Below are 20,719 nucleotides of genomic sequence, written 5' to 3'. Positions count from 1 at the left end.
TTCAGCCCTTTTCCCTCTCTTTCCACTCCTTCCCAGTGGAGACCAAATGAAAGATTTTCACAAACTATTTTTCTCAACTTTGGACGTCATCGATCCAATGAATTGGACTCCTCACCAATATCCAAAAAATGACAGCCACTGCAAGGTAGAATTAATTTTCTGTATGATACTGGGTGGCATCGAATCATCTAATTTCATGAGTACCTTCTTTTAATGCAAATTAAAGCTCATCCTTGTTTTCAAATCTCTCCATTCCCTCACATCTGCTTATCACTGCAACCTTCGCCCTACAAGCCTTGGAGATCTCTGCGTTCCTCTAATTTCAATCTCTTGCACGTTGCCGATTTTAATTCTTTTACCATAGGGCAAAATTTTTCACCTCGGTGGGTGGGCGTGCGCCCGACCTGCTCAAGCGTAAAATGACGCACGGGGACGTCGGGCGAGTGTCCCAACATCAACGCGCAGTTGTGCGATATTTCGGTCGGCGGGCACATGCCAACAATTAAAAGGCCTATTAAGGCCATTAACAAGGTCATTAAAAGCAATTTTTCACTGCCTTACGGTTGGCGGGTCCACGGGCGGGATGAAGTTTCCAAAAGCAATTAAAAAATAAAGAAAAAATGTTAAAATTTAATTAATAACATGTCCCTGCTCATCTGGCAGACTCACATGAAGAGACAGGTTTTATAACATTTTTCATTTCTTTGTCTTTTTTTAAAAACAGCAGCTCTGTGCCTCAGGGGGGATTATCGCGCACGTGCGCAAAGTTCGCACTCGCCCCGCTCACCCTCCTCCCCCCGCCCGCACAGGCAGCGCCAAGTGCTGCTGCTCGCATAAAATCGCCTTCCGGCCCCCCCAAGCCCGCCTGACAAGGGCAAAATTCTGCCCATAGTATACTCTCCACATCTACTCTCCCTAAGTGATAAATATACAACTCATTTTATATCATTTTATATTATTAGGAGTCAGCCTTGGCTCAGTGGTAGCACCATCAATTCTCAGTCAGTAGGTAGTGGGTTCAAATCCCACTCTAGAGACTTGAATAGTAATAATAGTGGCAGTGCAGTAACGAGGGAATGCGACACTGTGGGAGGTGCCGTCTTTTGGCAGAGTTTCCGTCAGCTCTCTCAGGTGGATGTGAAAGACCTCATGATATTATTCATGTCAGAGTAGGTTCTGGGCCAATCAGCTGCCATCATTAAGAACATATTGACTGGTTATTTATTTCAGTTGTTAGTGGAACCCTATTGTGCACTAATTCCCTCCTGCATTTCCTACATTATGACAATGATTACTTTTCAAAGAGTACTTTGTTGGCCATGAAACATTTTGGGACATCCTCTGATCGGGAAAGGCACTATGTAAATTATGTAAGTTCATCCTAAAAGGTTTGTTTATTCCTTCATGGGATGTGGGCGTCGCTGGCTAGGCCAGCATCCCTAATTGCCTTGAGAAGGTGGTGGTGAGCCATCTTCTTCAACCATTGCGGTCCACGTGGTGTAGGTACACCCATAGTGTTAGGTGTTGGGACTGCACCTTGAATACTGTGTGCAGTTTTGGTCTTCTTATTTAAGGGAGGATGTAAATGGATTGGAGGCGGTTCAAAGGAGGTTTACTAGACTGATACCGGGAATGAGTGGGTTGTCTTATGAGGAAAATTTGTACAGACTGGGCTTGATGAGCAAGAATAATAAACAGTCTTCATTGTAAACTAGGTTGCCACACATTATGTGAAAATGTTACTCTCATAAACTGAAATGCAAACTGCTTCTTGTTACTGATATTGAGAGCTCTCAATAACCCACCCCCTTGTCTTCTTGCATCACACAATATAATCTTTTACATCCCCAGGTCAAATCAAGGGATCAAACCTACTTCAGTGCCGCCACCCTTAATTTGATGTTAGCTTTCTTGTATCGTGTCTGGTCCTCTTCCTATTTATTTCTCTCCCTTATAAGAAAGAGTGAACTTTCATTTATAAATGACCTTTCACAACCTCGGGGCATCCCAAAGCGCTTTACAGTTAATGAAATACTTTTGGATTGTAGTCACTGTTGTAATGTAGGAAACGTGGCAGCTAATTTGTGCACAACCTAATCCCATTAACAGCAACAAAATAATGGTCAGATAATCACTTTTGAGTGATGCTGATCGAGGGATGAATATTGGTCAGGACACTGGAGAGAACCTTGCTCTTTGAAATATTATCACGGAACCTATTACCTGAGAGCAGACAGGTAGTCGGTTTAGCGTCTCACCAAAGAGACAGCACCTGCAACAGTGCAACACTCCCTCAGTACTGCACCAGAGTGTCAGACTGAAGGCTGCGCTGAAGTTTCTGGAGTGCCAGGCCCACATTTGGCTCCTTCAGCCAAGATGATATGAGCTCTCTGTGTGGGTCAAACTCTTTATATGAAAACAATTTAAGTTTTACTAATGAAGCCGGACAGAAGAGGTTGCAAGAGTTTTCACAGGGTTCAAATCCCAGTCCATTATTAAATTGACTACCTGTATTAGTCAGGATCAAAGTTGCTTTTTAATGAGTGGATAGTCAAGATCCAAATTGGTTAAGACCTGCCAGACTGATGGTATGAAAGCTTTTTAGCAATTCCTCCCCAAGCCTCTCTGTTTCTCTACCTCTCCCTTCTATAAGACCCTCCGTAAAACCTAACTCTTTAACCAAACTTTTGGTCACCTGCCCTAATACCTCCTTATGTGGCTTAGTGCCAGATGTTGTCTGATAATGCTTTTGTGAAGCGCCTTAGAATGGTTTAGCATGTTAAAGCGTGATATAGATGCAAGATGAATGGAAGGTTCTGGAGACATGAAACACTTCCAACCAGGCGTCGAGTGGGCAGGAAGAGCCAGTGGAAAAGCACCCTCACAGTTAGCTATGAAATAACACAATCTCAAGCAAGAAAACTATAATGGGGATGGAGATGCCATGTTGTTCAGTATATGCCGAGCCTTTCGGAGATGGGGGCTAAAGTAGATTAAATAGCACCTAAATGATGCAGCATTCTAATCCCCAGCACTGACATTTCAGATCTTAATGAGTACAGAATTTAGAGAAGAAATGCTTTTAAGTGGAATGTTCTGAAGTACAAGTGTGCACTTTAAAAGCCACAAAGGGCATTAAACACTTAAATTTAATCATCCATTTGCTCTTTAAATCAACGTCTCCTCTTACCAAATTGAGGTGTCCTGCGATGCCACACAAGTTATTCCCACGGAAGGCAAACTATTTCTCCAATTACAGCCTTTCACAGAAGTGTGATGAACACAAAATTGGTGGTTCGCTGTGTGTGTAATCGAGAGATTAAATTGGAGGTAACAAAGGTCACCCTGACCGAGACATTTCAACACCTTCATTGCAAATCACTTAAAGATTCTTCCCCAGTCACCCCCTTTAATTGCGGACGATTTCATCAGCAGGGTGCACTTTTGTCTGGTTAAATGAACGTAAGGCACAAGTGAGTATTTTAGTCCATGGCAAAGGGCTTGAAAGCCATCAATAAATCACAATCCAAAAATGACAGTGTTATTGATTGGCTTCCAACAAGATGCCAAGTGCTATTTCTCTTCACCGCCCCCTACAAATTGTAGTGTGTTTGCGTTTGTTTGTTGATAAATCGCAAAGATTAGAGGATGAAACTCAAAGTCGAATACATCGCGTGAGTGACAGACTTATATAGCCTGCTGCCTGTGTCTGCTGTTACACAACAGGTTTACATTTTCTCCTTTGAAAGCAACATTGGCCATCAGATCCAAGATATATTACTGGCGTGCGTTCCTCTGGCCAAAGGAAACATGGACCTAAGTAATAGCTGCTCGGTTAAAAGCTAATATCAGAAAAAGAATTAGCCGATAGCGAACACCTGAATCACAAGGCAGAATCTTCTGCCGTCTCTGGTGGGAGCTTGGAGGCAGGGAGGGCATTCGATTAGGCCGGATGGTGGCATACCTGAGCCCTGCTGCCTTCCTGCCTCTGCTGGATTTAAGTTGTGGGTGCAAAAGCCCATGGTTGACCTTCCCAGAGGCACCATGCAGTATTCATGTCTTTGTGTAGCAGATATAAAGCAAGCAGTTGACCCTGCTGCCAATTGAGGCCCTTAAGTAACCAATCAATGACCACTTAAAGGCCTCATCTCGCCACAGCTGGTATTAACCCAGCTGCAGGTGGGTCTGTCATCATTCGACATGCACGACAGGTAAACCTGTGCAGCCACCTACTGCATCGAAGGAATGATAGGAGGTTTCTCACCTCTTGGTATTGAAACATTCCGACTGGGGGATCAGGAAATTCCGCCCCGCTTTCCTCAATGCTCCAGAATGGATGGAAAATCAGCCGAGGATGCGCCATCTGTTTATTTGTGCTACCGGCCAACACAATTCCAGTACTCAAAGAGAAAATATCCCAGAGTGGGAGAGAACAAAAGAGAGTTAGGGAGAGAGAGAGAGAAGAGGTGTGATTGGATTGGAGGACCAGTGAGTAGAACTCCCTCCCATGAGAAGTAGTCAAGGCAAATAGCATAGATACATTTAATGGGCAGCTGGAAAGGAATAGAAGGAAATACCGATGGGGTTAGATGAAAAGGGATAGGATGAGGCGCATGTGGGCCATTAACAACAACATAAACCAGTTGGGCTGAGTGGCCTGTCACTATGTTGTAAGTTATGTTTAATTCTTTGTAAAGGAGGGCTCCATTGCCCTATCATAATAAAACTCCTTTGACCATTCGAATATCAGTCTGGGAACGACGAGGACTAAGTCTGCCTGTTCCAAAAGTCTACAGAGCAATAATCCTGCCCACTCTGCTCTGTGCATGTGAGACTTGGACAGTGCACCAGCGTCATGCCAGTAAGCTCAACCACCTCAGCTGCCTTTGGAAGTTTCTGAAAATCAGCTGGCAGGACAAAACACCAGACACTGAGGTGCCCACCCAAGCTGGCAAGCCAAGCATCCATACCACATTGAGACAGCCGCAACCGAGTTTGGCTGGCCATGTAGCCGGAATGCTTGAGATTCGCTGAGACTTCCGAAGCTAATCTTCTATTAAGAGCTTGAGTCTGGGGTGCATCCTCAGGGCAGTCACAGGAAGCACCATAAGGACACTCTGAAGGCTTCGCTGAGGACTATTGATATTGATTTTTGAGTCCTGGGAGAAGCTCGCCCAGGGATCGTTACACCCGATGCAACCAAATAAAAAACAGTGCAGCCTCCTTCAGAAGCGAGCACCTATTAAAGGCAGAGAGGAAACACAAGCAGAGGGAATCCCGAATCAGCAACTCATCCAAAACTCAATCGTCTGCGATATCCTGTCCTATTTGCCCCAGAACCTTCCGGGCGCAGATTGGCCTTAGCAGTCACCTGCGTACCCACCGGAACCCTACCCAGCACCCCAGATGATGAACATGGTCATCATCGGTTCGACAAACAAGAAAGGCAATCCCTTTACGTTGAACCCATTTAAGAGCCCGACACAAATAAAATAGATGGCAGCGAAATACTCGAACTGTAGCTGGGGAGTGAGGAATCAAAGCAGGTCCACTTGACATCCCCGACCTGTGATGTACCATCTCATTCAGCGCACGCACAGGCGTGCCCATTAAATAGGTTATGCTATGATTGTCAATGTGAATAAGTATTAGATTTAATACCACGACATATGCACAAACTGCCTCCACCCAATAGCCCGGTTCCTTTGTGTGGGCTGAGTGTCAGCTTTTGGATTGAGGCCAATGCCGAGGTAAAGAATGCAGATGTGCAGCTTGAGCCTGCACTTCCTGTCCAACCTGTTCCGAGAGGTTCAGTTCCACTCTCCGGGAGAGTGGCTGTGGAAGCCAGGACCCACCGTCATCCTCAGGGAAAGAAGCTGACACAAAGGAAAAGGTGGAAATGGTTACTGACCTGGAGTAGGGTTGGATGTGTCACCTGAGCCGGGTGGGGTGGGGGGGCCGCCGCTTTACCCCTCCCGATCCCATCTTAAACCAACACAAGAAAGTGAAGCCTTAGTCCCCTGCTGGAGGGAAACTTTCTCCAAAATGATCGCTATGCTAAAGAATGTGGTAAGTACATGAAAAATGTTTTAGTGGGTGGTCTGTTGCCCACAACCTGCCTGCTGTGCAACCTGCAGTGCAATTGTATAATGAATTGCTCCTGGAGCAAGGTGTTCCCCCCCAGCCCCCCTTCTTCCCTCATTTTAGGATTGTTGCTGTGCTGTTAGCCCATGTGTGAAGAAAGCCACGAATGAGATTTGCCGTTTCGAAGGAGCTGCTTGCAGTGCTGTCTCCGCCGTGTTGGCACCGGGTTGCCCACAGGCCTCTCGGTCGACTCTGCTGAGGGCCGGATTGGCAGGCCCTTGCCTGTAGTTTGCAGGGACTCTGCTGAACATCTGGAGTTTTATTGCTTTGTCTCCCCCGGTCCGTGCGCTTTCCAAATCTTCGGCATTTCAACAGCTCATCCAGAGTGACAGCACAGGAGCCGGAGGCAGCTTTGGATGCCAGCTTTATCCCAAATAAATCCCTCGAACTTGGCATCGAGGCGGTGGGGCCAGATTTCATTCCTGTTGTGCTGCTGCCAAATAACACTGACGGGACAAAATGCAATTTAGTGACACTAATGCGCAGCGCTGTATATGATTATCCCTGTTGGCAGCCATTCCCTATGCCATGCTGTGCCAGCAGCAACAGTTAGCACACGTCTGTTGTTCTGCTTTTAAATACAGCAGCCAGAATGTTACCGGTCTATTTCAAGAGGCGAGCAGGAGGAGGGCTAGCCAACGCCAGTTAGAACGGGTTGTGTCAACACTCCCAAGAGGCTCTAATTTCCTCTGTGGATAAAGTTTCCTGGAGTAAACTTTAACAAACAGTGTGACGGAATTCATGAGCATTAGAATTCACGTGCTATTCTTACTGCCCCCGCTCCCCCACCCTGCCCCCCCGCCAGCTTACCCCACTAAAATGGAACATGCGCTTGTTGAGACCTGTTTATCAGGAACATGGGGCAGAATATTTCCACCAGCGGTGGGACCCCGATGTCAGGACTACATGGGGGTCCCGAGCCTGCACTTGCCGTCAGTGAGACCAATGCCACAGTCTTCCCGGAGGCAGCCTCCTAACTGGCAGGTCCAATCGGAGGGATGGCAGCTCTAGAGCCTCCGTAGCCCCATCAGGGAGAGGTAGGCGCTGCTGAGGTAGTTCAGGGACCATGAGGGCACCTCAGCATGGAGGTGCTCTCAGAAGGGTGCATTCAAATTAAAGATCCTGAAGGTGGAAGCTGGTCAGGCCCCTTGAAGCAGAAAGGAAACCCCTGCTGGCGAGTGCAGCCTTATCTGTCCATGGCTCTGTCATTGATGTTTGGAGCCTCAGGCCCTGATGCCCCCATCCTATCAGTCTGCCACAGGGAGGCCGCCTTCAGTAAGCTGCCAGCCTCTGTTCACACCAGGGGCAGGGAAGGGTGCAAAATCATTCTTAATTGGGGCCTTAACAATGTTAATTGGCTGTCCAACTCAGTGAAGCAAGCAGACAATCTGTTTTCCAGCCCAACCCCTGGGAAAGTTCACCAGTGACAGGTATGCGACTGGGAGCTGTTGGTGCCAGTGAACATTGAAATTAAAAGCACGTAAATTATAAATTAAGGGTTATATACAGGGCAGCTGATCCATTCTAGAAGATTAGACCAGGCAATGAAGACAGAAATCTAACCCCATGTAAAGCATTAAAGAAAGAACTTATCAAACTGTACGTTGCACAATTATTCAATCAGTCCATCCTATAACGTTGATTATTATATTTCCTATTCCGCTAAACTTGATTTGATGTAAAACTTCGATAGAATCACCCAACATTTTCAATATGGGTGTCCTGAACTCTTGCATGCCAATAACTGTGTGCCAGGAAATACTTGGTAGTGGGTAAGAGAATAACTAAAGCCTCTGGATGCCTGAATCTGAGGGACTGATATCTGATTGTAAGGATAGAAGAACTTGTGTTTGAATAGTCACGTGACTCAGAAATGTACGTGACTCAAATGAAATGTCTCAGAAAACACTTTGCATACAATGAGCTGCTCTGAAGTGCAGTCAATATTGTAATGAGGGAAGCACAGCAGCCATTTGGAACTCAACAACAATATAATGGCCAATGTGGTTAAAAGAAGATAACTGGCCCAGGACCAGCAATTTCCTCAAAGTTGCTCCTGTTCCACTGCTGTAACTTCCAACAGCTCTGAGAAAATTCCTAGTCCAGGAGAACTTCAAATAGAAATAGTACCAGGGATCTTTAATGCCCCTTAGGACAGATTGCTAGTTTAACACTCCCTCAGTGCTGCACTAGCCTATCAGCATCGCTTACATGCTCAAGTCCTGGAGCAGCACTTGAGTCTACAACCTTCTGACTCAGAGGTGAGAATTGTATTACCCAAGCTGTAGTAGTTATGGTTTTATTTCGTGTGCAATGTACCTTTAAAAATAATATTTGTTAGGCAAGATCACATGAGCTGTAGTAACCAATAGGAGAATAGCATGGGCTACCTTAACAGTCTGTGTAGAGACAGAGTTGGAGTTGAAAGCACAGATGTAGTTGTTGCTGAGTAAACTTAAACTTTCCACCCAAGAAATGTCTGCAGATCAACTTGATCATTAATAGTATAACTCAGGCACCCTACAACACAAGCTAAATTGATAGAGGAGAGGCGCAAATAAGGTCAAAGAGCAGAGCAGTAAATACAATTTGAGTGCAAATTAAGTATCCTCAATTGCAAATAAACCGTTTCTTAATCCCAGTAGATCAAACTTTGAATAACAACTGAGTGTTCTTAGCAGTATCTGTGGGGAGAGAAGCAGAGTTAACTTGTAATAGTTATCCTGATGTAACCAGTTACTGGGCCTGCCAATTGTTTTTTTAAATTAGCACCCTCGCCTTTGAATCAGAGGGTTGTGGGTTCATGTCCCACTCCCGGAAACCAAGAACTGTGATTGTACTCAAAAGAGTTGCAATCTGTGACTGTTGATAACTCGAAAGAGGATCCCTTTCCCTACTTAATCTCTCCTGCTTTCTACCCCTCACTTTTTTATTTACATCTCCATTCTTCCTTTTTTTCTGCCTCTGCACTTGCTTAAAAGCTGTTAATCTCTAACTTTTCCCAGCTCTGATGTCATTGACCTGAAACGTTAATTCTGTTCCTCGTCCCACAGATGCTGCCTAACCTGCTGAGTACTTCTAGCATTTTTTTTTTCTCTTATTTCGGGTTTCCAGCATCTGCGGTATTTTGCCTTTGCCGGAGTGTTGTTATGTGTCCTATCACACCACGTGCATGCATATTCTCCATTGCGTATTAAATTATTTCCCTGCATAATTAAGCTGCCCTGGCCCTGGCCAACCATCTTTTACTCAGTTGCACAAACCATTAAGAAGAGAAGCTTGAGGGGAGGCATTTAGGCAATTTTTGCTGCTGGGAGAATTTTAATCTGAATGTGCCTTTGTTACACCTGATCAGAGAGTGTTTGTTGGGATTATTGAGTGAATGCATGCCTTTGTTCAATTAAACATTGTTAGAAGTAGGATAAAAATATTGGCCATTGCCAAACTCCACCAATCATCCTCACGATTCACACAGAGACATGTAGTTAATGCCTTTGTTTTTAATGAATAATGCTTCCTAACTTCACTCCTAAATGGCCCAGCTTTTATGATAATACTGCACTCCCTTGTCTGGATTCCCCAACCAGAGGAAATAGCTTCTCCGTTGCTATCCTATTGAACTTTTATCCTTTTAAACACGTCAATTAGCTTACCCTTCAGGAAGACAGTTGTGTAGCGGTAATGTTACTGGATGAGTGATCCCAAGGCCTGGGCTTAATTGTCTGGAGTCATGAGAGTTCAAAACCCACCAAGGCAGCTGGTGGAATTAAAAAACCAATTAATTAATAAGTCTGCAATAAAGAGCTAGTATTAGTAATTACTATTATTATATTTACTATATTAATTAATAATTACTATTTTGTTATTATAATTGCTATTATAATGAATTAGTAATTATTACTATGAAACTATTGGATTGTTGTTAAAAACCCATCTGATTTACTAATGCCCTCCAGAGAAGGAAATCTACTGTCCTTGCCTGGTCTGACTTACAGCAATGTGGTTAACTCTTAACTGCTCTCTCAAATGACCTACCAAGCCACTCAGTTAGAAGATGGCACACCACCACCTCTCAAGAGCAATTAAGGTTGAGGAACAAATGCTGGCCTGGCCAGTGATGCTCACATCCCATAAAAGAATAAACAAAATCCTCTAAGCACAAGGGAATACAAAAGCCAAGTTTATGCAGCCTGTGTAACCTTTTAAGCCCTGGTACAATTGTAGTGAATCTATGTGGTACCCCTCCAAGGTCAATATATATTTCCTGAGGTCCAGTGCTGAAGAGTGCTGAACTCCAGATGGGGTTTGACCAACGCTCTGTACAACTGAAGCATAACTTCCTCACATTTCAATTCCAACACAATTCCTTTGAGACAAAATCAAACATGTTATTTATGGTATTTAAGGTGATTAGAGGATTTGATAGGGTAGATAGAGAGAAAACTATTTCTTTTCGTGGGAGAGTCCGGAACAATAAATGGGAAGAGTGTTAAAATTAGAGCTGCAGGCAGTTTAGAGGTGATACCAGGAAGCACTTCTTCACACAAAGGGGAGTGGAAATCTGGAACTCTCTTCCCTCCCTAAAAACTGGGGTTCAGTTGAAAATTTCAAAATTGAGATTGATAGATTTTTGTTAGTCAAGGGTATTAAGAGTTATGGAGCCAAGGCAGGGAAATGAAGTTAAGATGCCAGGTCATTGATGATCTGATTGAACAACAGAACAGGTTCAAGCGGCCGAATGCCCTAATCCTGTTCCTATTCGCTTTTTGATTAATTTTTGTACGTGCACTAGCTTTTAGTGATTTGAGTACCTGGAGACCTAAATCCTTAAGGTCCTCCACAGCTCTTGGTTGTCATTTGGAACATTTTCCAATTTGTCCTTCTTGGATTCAAAGCGGATGACCCCACTACAAACTCTGTGGGTCAGATTCCCCAACACCAACGGCTCCAACACTTTGAAGAATTTCTTCAAAGCAAAGGGGCTAACCCGGATAAAAGTGACGCAAATGTCACTTTGGAAGTGTTATTCTACACAGCGTGGAGCTCAATGGGAGAAGCTGAAGATTCCTGGATATATCTTCTCTGCTTATAAACGTTGCTAACGGGCACTCTGACAATTAGAATACCAGCTTAAAGGGAATCATTACACAGACATTAACTACATCTCTCTGTATGAGTCGTGAAAATCTGACACATTCTCCCCAAAAGAGTTCTGATGCTGAGTCAATTAAAATGTTTAAGACTGAGGTCCATCAATTTTTGTGAGGTAAAAATATAAAGGGGATGTGAAAGAAAGGCAGGTAAATGGAGTTAAGGTACAGATCTATTGTATCTTGTATGCTCACTAGGTCTCATGAAGAGGTTCTGAGTCTTGTATGGTTGATCATTAACTGTTTATTGATAAGACATAGCTATGTACATATATATGGGATTTAGCTAAGGCTAACTCTGTGCTTGCTTCTACATGGGTCTCTGTCCAGTCCACAACAGACTCTTAGGTCATGTGTCACTTTACATCACACTGTGGGCAGTACTGTTTCCCAGTTCCACATTAACCCTTGCTATGCCAGATACCCTTATACTATAAGATCAACCATGATCTGATTGAATGGTACAACAGGCTTGAGGCCTGCCACTGGTCCGATGCTGCTATTTACATTGCAAAATCATCCCTGTACACAATTACTCAAAAGTTTCAATTATAAATTTCCTTTTATTACTCTGATCTTTTCCATTGTCAAAGGAAGTTCCTTACAGACTAGCAATTCCCAGAATACTAACCTATGAACCAATACTAACTGCCTCCGCCTCCAGTCACAGGGGATCCCGAGTCCCATTTGGCAACCAAAAATAAAAAATCAGTCATTCAACATTCCCATTGAATTACATTTCCCCCTCTTACCTTCTCATAAAGCTGCCACTCAATCACAGCCATTCATTGTTTCAATTTCAATCTGACAGCTGTATCCACAGAAGCAGGCATCTGTTTTTACAGATGCCCTTGTCATGAATGCTTGTCTGAGCTCCAAGCACGACTAATCCATTTAGTTCGGCAGTCAATGTTGACACAGCTTGCAGAGGGGAGTGCAAACTTCATTTGATTGGCACCTTTCTTTGATGTGGTTTTTCACTTGTGTGTTTATTTACACAAGCCAAGTTTATGCACCCTGTCCTCATAACTTAACCTTTTAAGCCCTGGTATAATTGTAGTGAATCTAAGCTAAACCCCCCCCCCCAAGGCCAATACATATTTTGTGAGGTCAGTCGTCCAAAACCAAACAGCACTCCAGATGGGGCTTGACCAAGGCTCTGTACAGGTGAAGCATTACGTCCTCTGAGAAGCCATGAATCACATCTACTAATGGAACTAATGGAATTTGACTCCATCAGAATTGCGAGGTGTTTAAATACCCACCCCGACATTGAAGGCAGCAAGGGTGGGAATGCTGTGGGAAGGCTGGCTGACCACGCATCATGCAAGCACAGAGTTAGCCTTCGCTGACCCTTATCCCGCTCTGGTGAAAATTGTCGGAAACGGGAATGGGGGCAGGAATCCCAGGATCGTGTGCCGCCTGCCACTTTTAGGGGCCTTCTGACTCACCCTAATTTCGTGAAAATCCAGGCCCCCAATATCTGCTGCCTTCCAGCCTAACACAGGCCATCCCGTTCGTTCTTCCCCTCCCTCCTCCCACCTACCCTGCCTCTGAACAGGCTTGAAATCTGTTGCATCTCTAAAATCTTCGAATCCTGACAAAAGGTTATTGACCTGAAGTGTTAACTCTGGTTCTCACTCTGCAGAGTATTTCCAACATTTTCTGTTTGTATTTCAGTTTTCCAGTATCCACAGTATGTGACAATACTTACCTACACGGGTAGGCAGAGTACAAATAGACAGCTGAGCATTGGGCCCAAGAGGGCGGCCATAGGACTGGGCCTATATGGGTGGTTTGCAGGCTCAAAACCCAGCCTACCTGGGAAGCTGAACATTCAGTGCGGCTAGGAAACAATCGCAGCCCACACCATTGGCAACAAAAACCACCTCCTGGGGGACATCTGCACCTCCAAAGGCAGGACTGCTGCCCATTTAGATCATAACATTGCCCATGAAGTGGGATCTGCCTGCAGCCATGATATAAAGTGGATATTACATTGTTCGGTGCATTCGAGGAATCTGATTTATTACAGACTTCAGACGTTCCTTGAGTAGGCCATGTCTCTCAGTTGCAGTTATTCAGAAAGCTTGATGTATCGGAGCAACAGTTCATTTGTATAGCAATATGTTGACGCCTGTATCTATTAACTGTGTTTTTCTTCTTCTTCAACAGTCCACGGAGTTCTTTGACATGCTGGAAAAGATGCAGGTAGGTGATTCTTTGTACTGGGGACCGTTTAAATGGAGGGAACTGGGATACCTAACCACGGAGAGCAGTGGATGCAGCAAGAGATGACTGGAATGATTTGGGGAGACCATTCAGTTAGACAATCAATATGCCAAAAGGCTGATGTGTGTGACACAAAATGTAAAGGAGTAGATTTGGATTTATCAGCTAGGCCGACGCTGATTGAGGGGCATGTGAAACGCACACGTGGCTCTGTGTAAACACCGTACTCGGGCGCTGTCATTATGGTAACGGGCCGCACTTAAAGTTGCATGAAAAGTAAACTTAAACTGTGAGACTCCAAATTGGAACCTGAAGGTGCAACAAGGGCTAATCCTGGTGGTTCACACACCAACAGCAACTTAGGGCAGGTTTTTCCGGTCAGCGAGCGGGGGTGGGGCCCGCTCGCTGATGCGTAAAATGACGCGGAGAAATGTCGGGCGTGTGTCCCGACGTCACCCCGCGTCATTTAGATTTTCAATTCGGCTACACACCCACCAAATTGTCAACGGCCTATTAAGGCCATTAAAAAACTAATTAACCTGATTAATGGACCTGCCCGTCCAACCTTAAGGTTGGCGGACAGGCCAAGAGCCCAGGCGGGCGACAGGAAAAGCATCAAACCTCATCCACGGGCGGGGTGAGGTTTCATGAGGGTTTTTAAATTTTTATCAAATGTTTAAATAAAAGTTATGGACATGTCCCAACTCATGTGACTGTGTCACATGGGGGGACATGGCAGGGAAATTTTTTAATTACCTTGATGTCAGCTTTTGAATCGGAGCCGATCTCCCTGAGTCAGCACTTTGCCTCAGGGAGATCTGTGCGCTCTTTCGCGCACCTTAATTGGCCCGCCCGTGTAAAATGGCGGCACGCCCCTGGATGGGGGCGCCGATCGGAGGCCCGCCCGCCTGCACCTGCTCCCGCACCTCCCCCGATGGGGAAAATATTGCCCTTACATTTATATAGCGCCTTTAACCTAACGAAATAACATCCAAGGGGCTTTGCAGGAGCATTATAAAACAAATGATTACACTGAATCCTATAAGGAGATATTTGGTCAGATGGCAAAAACGTGTCAGAGAAGTCAGTTTTGAGGATTGTCTTCAAGGAGGAAAGCAAGGTAAAGAGTCGGAGAGGTGCGAGAGCAAGAGAAGCCACATTACAAAGAACCTGAGGAGAAAGTTTGCCCTGAAATGACCCCTTTCTTCCACAGTAACATCATTTCAGCCCTTTGTTTTTTGTCAAGCTTACGCTTGATCGAGACTTTACTCCCTCATATATATCCTTTCTCACGTTCCCTCTACCAGCTTAAATCTTCTTTCGACAAACTCTATAATCTGAAGAGCCTTGCAGACAGTTTTTTAAAATTTCCTCCTTTGCCTCTGAAATGTCCCAGCAAATGTCACGGCCACACCTTGAAGAAAGTGGTCTTGACTGTGAGCGTTGGCGTTCTAGTCACAGTCAAACCGAAATCATACCCTTACCGAAAAAACACACGCATACATAGCTTTACGGACAAACACAGATGGACACACTCACAGAGACACATGCAGACACAGACAAACACCGAGGCACACACACATGTGCACACACACGCACAAAGAGATACATGCACACACACGTACGTACGCACAAAAACACACACGGCACCACGCACAGACATAACCACTTGAGCAGGGCTTTTCTGAAGACCATGCAATAACTGTAATCTTTCACTGATTTTTATTCTTCCCCTTTCTAGCCCGAAGGTCAATGGGATCTTCCCAATGACTTCCCCAGCTGAGATCAGTGAACACAGCACACACCAAGAGTGGAAGTGGGGCCAGACCTCCCTAGTCTGTCAGGACACATCAACTGACAGAGTTAGCCACTAAACCCCCTGAGGAGTTACTATTGCTGTTTCATCAAGGAGCCACAAGAGGAATGTGTTGTCTTTCTATTCACAATAATTTTTTATACATTATGTTGATAGATTTATGTCACTGTACCTGATGTTTGCCAAAAAGACACATTTCCAAGAAGATAGCGTTCCTCTCAAGATTTACAAATAACACATAGCCAGCAGTCCCACGTTTGGTAAAAGCAAGCAGTTAGTTAACACCTGCCTCAGCTCCTCCTACCTGTAGCGTTTACCTGTGATCAGTTGATTTTTAAAATTATTATTCATTCATGTGATGTGGGCATCGCTGGCTAGGCCAGCATTTATTGCCCATCCCTAATTGCCCTTGTTCAGAGGGCATTTAAGAGCCAACCACATTGCTGTGGGTCTGGAATCACATGTAGGCCAGACCGGGTAAGGACGGCAGATTTCCTTCCCTAAAGGACATTAGTGAACCAGATGGGTTTTTACAACAATCGACAATGGTTTCATGATCACTATTAGACTTTTAATTCCAGATATTTTTTATTGAATTCAAATTCTGCCATCTGCTGTGGCGGACTTGAACCCAGCTCCCCAGAGCATTACCCTCGGTCTCTAGATCATTAGTCCAGCGACAATACCACTACATCATGACCTCCCCTAAGCAATTAACCCCCTGGAGAGAGCACACAGTGACAAAATGCTGACAAAAGACATTTTATACCATTCTTATTTCAATAGTAGAACTTTGTAACAGTGGGGATCAATGAAGTACAATGTCTGAGCCGCGAAACATTTATAATAAAAACATATTAAACCCCACAAACTACACACAGCAAATACACCCAAATCACCTAAGCCCTGAGCTACGTGTGGTTTGGTCATTCTTATCTAGAAAACAATGGGTTCAATGACTTGTTTTTTCCTAATCAAATGAGATCCAGGGTGATTCTGCAGTTGGACTGTCCAAGTAGGAAGTGGGGGCTCACAGGGAGCCTGTCTTGGAAAATCGCAGGGCAGCCCATGATTTTTGTGCTCATTGGTCTCGATGATCAATGGTGCTTGCCTGTTTTCCAGGCACAAAATGGGGCATCTAAGCATCCAATATGGTGGGTGGGGCTGTACATTGATCATGTGCCAGAAGTGCGCCACCCACCATATTGGTAAGGTCAGGAAAAAAGGCGTCCATTAAATATATATATATTTACATATTGTATACGTTTATCACTTTTTTATATATATATATATATCATGCATTCTATAATCTTTCTATATATATTAAGGCCTGGAGTTCCTACTCTTATTTTTTTGGTGCAAATCCTGCTATGTTGGTACAAAAGATCAAAGAATTTTAGGTGCACATTCTGTGCAGTAATCACCATTCGCAGTTTGCACCATTGCATGTGTTTGCAGAACTTTGAAGTGGCTACAAAAGATTAAGCTCCAACGTTTGGGCACAAGGCCACGGAATGTTTTGTTTTAATTCATTAAGGAGCTGATCACTGCACCCCAATCGAACTGGAAAATAGTTTTGTATATCTTTTAGAAGCAATTTTCAGTCATTTAAATTTGGATTTCTCACAGATGGTGGATTGAAGCTGTAATTTAAAATGTTCATTATTTTGATAAACATACTTTTAGCTGCATTAATCAAACTTTCCAAGTCTTAAATATATCTGGCGATATTTTTTAAAGCAGAATAATTTGTAAAATTGCATTTTAAAACACTGCCCAATTACACTGGTTCATGGCAGATTTTATATCTGATATGCAAATGAGCTTGAGCCGAAACTCGAAGGAAATAAAGCACCTTTCGAAACGGATGCAATTTTGAGTTCGGAATCATTGATTCAGCCCAAGGCGGAAACTCCACTCTATTGTTTACACGTGTGGCCCAGATTTTTGCCACGACAGAGAGAAGAGGCCCTCGATTGTGGGGAAAATAGTGGAAATGCCTGAAAATCAGAAGTCCTGCCCCGAACACGGCACTTCCCATTTTTGCAGGGCCAGGATTGGAGGCAGGGCTCGTTTGGCGCATGCGTGGTTTCCAGAGGCAGCTGGCCATTTAAATCATCAGCTGCCTCCAATGAAGTGGGATTTTGGTCAGCCAGGAGTGTGAAACCCGAAATGTGCAGATTAGACCCGGTAAGACCGGGTCTGAACATGGCGGATTTGTTTGGATAGCCAGGAGCTGGTCCCTGGACACCTTGGGGGAAGGTATGGTGCCCTTTGCTAGAGGTCAGGTGCTCTGTGGAGTAGGTCAAGTATGCTTTGGAACTGTTAAAAGTAGACATAAATGTGCGTAAAAAGTGCATAAGCTCATTACTGTCACAGTCATTGGAACTGTCAATAGACCAGCTGTCATCGGGAGTTGCCAAAAGTGTCAAGGCATTTAACAATCCTGCTTTTAAATCTATGAAAAAAATGTCTGGAGTGTTTAAAAAAAAATGATTACTTGCTATTTCAGTCTGTCTGTTGACATAAGCCTGAGGGCATCCAGTACTGGATTAGTGCTGCATGACTGATTTTACAACTATCCATTTTCGCAGTAGGGTGCCTTCCATTTCACAGTTTGATTGAGAGATACAAGCGGTTATAGACTCTTTGATGGGGGGCTATGAATTAAAATGTTTGTTGTTACAAGGCATTGTGCACTTGAATTAACAGTTTGTTGTGATAAGGCTTTATTTGGTTGATTGAATATCGATGCAGTAAATAGATTTTTTAGGAATGAAAGTATTTTTTCAGTATAGTTAAGTCTGCAGTAGACACGAGAAATTTATTTTCTAGAACTTTTATTTTACCTCATCTCTGCATGGGTCTTGAGTCCTGTCTGTGATGGATAATAAGTGAGTTGGCATGGTAGGTGTAAGGACAAAGGGTGGTGTGTGGGGCACATGGGTTGACATGAGTTGCCACAGGGGCAATTAAGGGCCTTGTGTATGGGTCGAAGGGCATAGGTTGTTGTAGGAGCTATAAAAGCCCATGGGGGTTGAGTGGAGTGGCATAGGTTGGCAAAGAGGCTAAAAAGGGCCATGGGAGGTGGGTGGAAGGGCATAGGTTGGCATGGGGGTGATAAAGGGCCATGGGGGCTGGGTAGGGGCATACTTTGGCATGAGGCACCGGGGGTGGATGGGGGGGCATGATGTGACATGGGTTGGCATGGATGTGGCATGGGTGGGTGTGAGGGGTGAGGACTGCAGGCACGTTTCACGTTTCATTCTTCTTTTCGTTTTTGGATACAGTGTCAGAGCCCCAAGGCAAGCCTTCCGCCCAGCTTGCCTCCGTTCCCGGTATCCTCTTCAGTTCTTCCCGGCCACCCCGACTTCTAATCCGGCACCACCCAGCCCAACCCCTCCCCCGCGCCAAGAATCTGACTTCAGGCAGCCATTTTTAAATATTGGGTTTGCATTGGGAATTCTCCCGTCCCTGCACATTGGGTGCAGGAGCAAAAATTTGGACCCTGTTGTATGTATGAATATATATTATATTATTTTATATATATATATAAAAATACATTTTGAAAACATGTTATATATTAATGCACAATAAAGCTCCTTCAACAGACCATGTATAATTTATTTTATTAATTTATTCTTCTCATGGAATGTGGGCGTGGCTGTCAAGGCCAGCATTTGCTGCCCATCCCTAATTGCCCTTGAGTGGTTTGCTTGACCATTTCAGAGGGCAGTTAAGAGTCAACTGTATTGCTGATAATCTAGAGTCACATGTAGGCCAGACCAGGTAAGGATGGCAGATTTTCTTCCCTAAAGGACATTAGTGAGCCAGGTGGGTTTTTACATCAATCGATGATAGTTTCATGGTCACCTTTACCGAGACTAGCTTTTAATTCCAGATTTAATTTTGTTTTATTAATTGAATTTAAATTCACCAGCTGCTGCCATGGTGGGATTTGAACCAGTGGCCTCATAACATTACCTGGTCCTCTGGATTACTAGCCCAGTGACATTACCACTATACCATCATCACCCTCTAACCTACCTTCTCATTTACTTTCATTTAATACGTTCAGATGTAATATTGCCTGATCCCCAAAGGCAGTTGGCAGCATTCTAGAATATTTATCCATCCTTAAATTTCCCCTGTCAACTTACAGTTCTCCAGACAGAATTTCCTCTCCCCACCAAACCCAGGAGTATGGGGGATCTATAATGCCTCACGGTTCATTTGGTTTTCTCGTTGTCCACCTATTAAATGATTTTGTTAACAGCAGTCGCTCTCTGCCTCAGTCTGACCATCACCTGCCCCTTGCTCTCCATAAGGAGCTGGGCAGAAGCCAGCAATTGATTCGCAGTTTGAGCAATCAAACAGTAACTCAGCACTGAAGAAGTGGTGATGCTAAAGTCAAAAGGGAGCACAGGTGAATTTGTCACTTTGCTGTGTGTAAAAAAATGTCTGGAGTACAAATATGAAGCTCCTGAGGACTTGGAGCTTCCTGTTCATGTTGAGAAAACACCAGATAGGAGTGACACTGGCCATGTGTCTTGAGTTCATTGTACTGTAATTAATCATTAATTAAAACAAAATCAATATTTTATACAAAATCATGACTAAATGCAACAATGTTTTTTGGTAGGGCATTGTGCAACTCATGTGAGTTTTTAAAAAATTCTTTGATGGGGTGTGGGTGACCCTGGCAAAGCCTGATTGCCCTTGAGGGCAGTTAAAAGCCAACCACATTGCTGTGGGACTGGAGTCACACATAGACTGGACTGGGTACGGTCAACAGGTTTCCTTCCCTAAAGGGGCATTAGTGTACCAGATGGGTCTTTATGATAATCAATGATAGTTATCATGGTCACTGTTACTAAGACTAGCTTTATATCCCAGATTTATTAATTGAATTTAAATTCCACCAGCTGCTGTGGGATTTGAACCCAGGCCCCCAGAGCATTAGCCTAGAGCTCTGGATTACCAGGTCCAGTGACATTACCACTATGCCACCGCCTCCCTCCACAGAGCATTAATTGATCAGATTTTATTCATGAGATTTGACCAGATTCTGTGCTGTACACACCACTCATTACAAGCCTTTAGATCACACCTCAGCCTTTGCTTTAAGACTGTTTGCAGCTTGTCACCCAAGTGAATCATGCCATGTTTGTGGTTTGTGGCATGTCTTGTAGAAGTGCTCAAATGACTGGGGTCAGAAGCTTGTTATAATGGGAGTGAGAGTGTGTGTTCAGTAGCTGTGTACTTTCATCCCATGCCAAGAGGAAATATGTTGTCTTGAGCACTGATGCAGGAAAAGCGCAATTGCAATGTTGTCATTTTTCAGTTTGTTGGTTGTGAGGCACTAAAGGAAACAATC

The 20,719-nt window shown here is 44.2% G+C and overlaps 1 protein-coding gene across 5 annotated transcripts in view; it reads left to right on the top strand.

Annotated features, from left to right (window-relative positions):
- LOC144684375 (rap1 GTPase-activating protein 2-like) overlaps positions 1-20,719 on the top strand; it is a 321,257-nt gene that overhangs the window by 242,653 nt on the left and 57,885 nt on the right. For all 5 annotated transcript variants that reach the window (XM_078548076.1, XM_078548078.1, XM_078548077.1 and 2 more), the window contains exon 4: positions 13,470-13,505. In XM_078548076.1, coding sequence (XP_078404202.1) covers positions 13,470-13,505 — 36 coding nt within the window. The remainder of the gene's footprint in view (positions 1-13,469; positions 13,506-20,719) is intronic.

The sequence above is a fragment of the Cetorhinus maximus genome, chromosome 9, assembly GCF_964194155.1.
Source record: "Cetorhinus maximus chromosome 9, sCetMax3.hap1.1, whole genome shotgun sequence".
Taxonomy (NCBI): Eukaryota; Metazoa; Chordata; class Chondrichthyes; order Lamniformes; family Cetorhinidae; genus Cetorhinus; species Cetorhinus maximus.
This window is presented reverse-complemented; position numbering and strand designations above follow the sequence as displayed.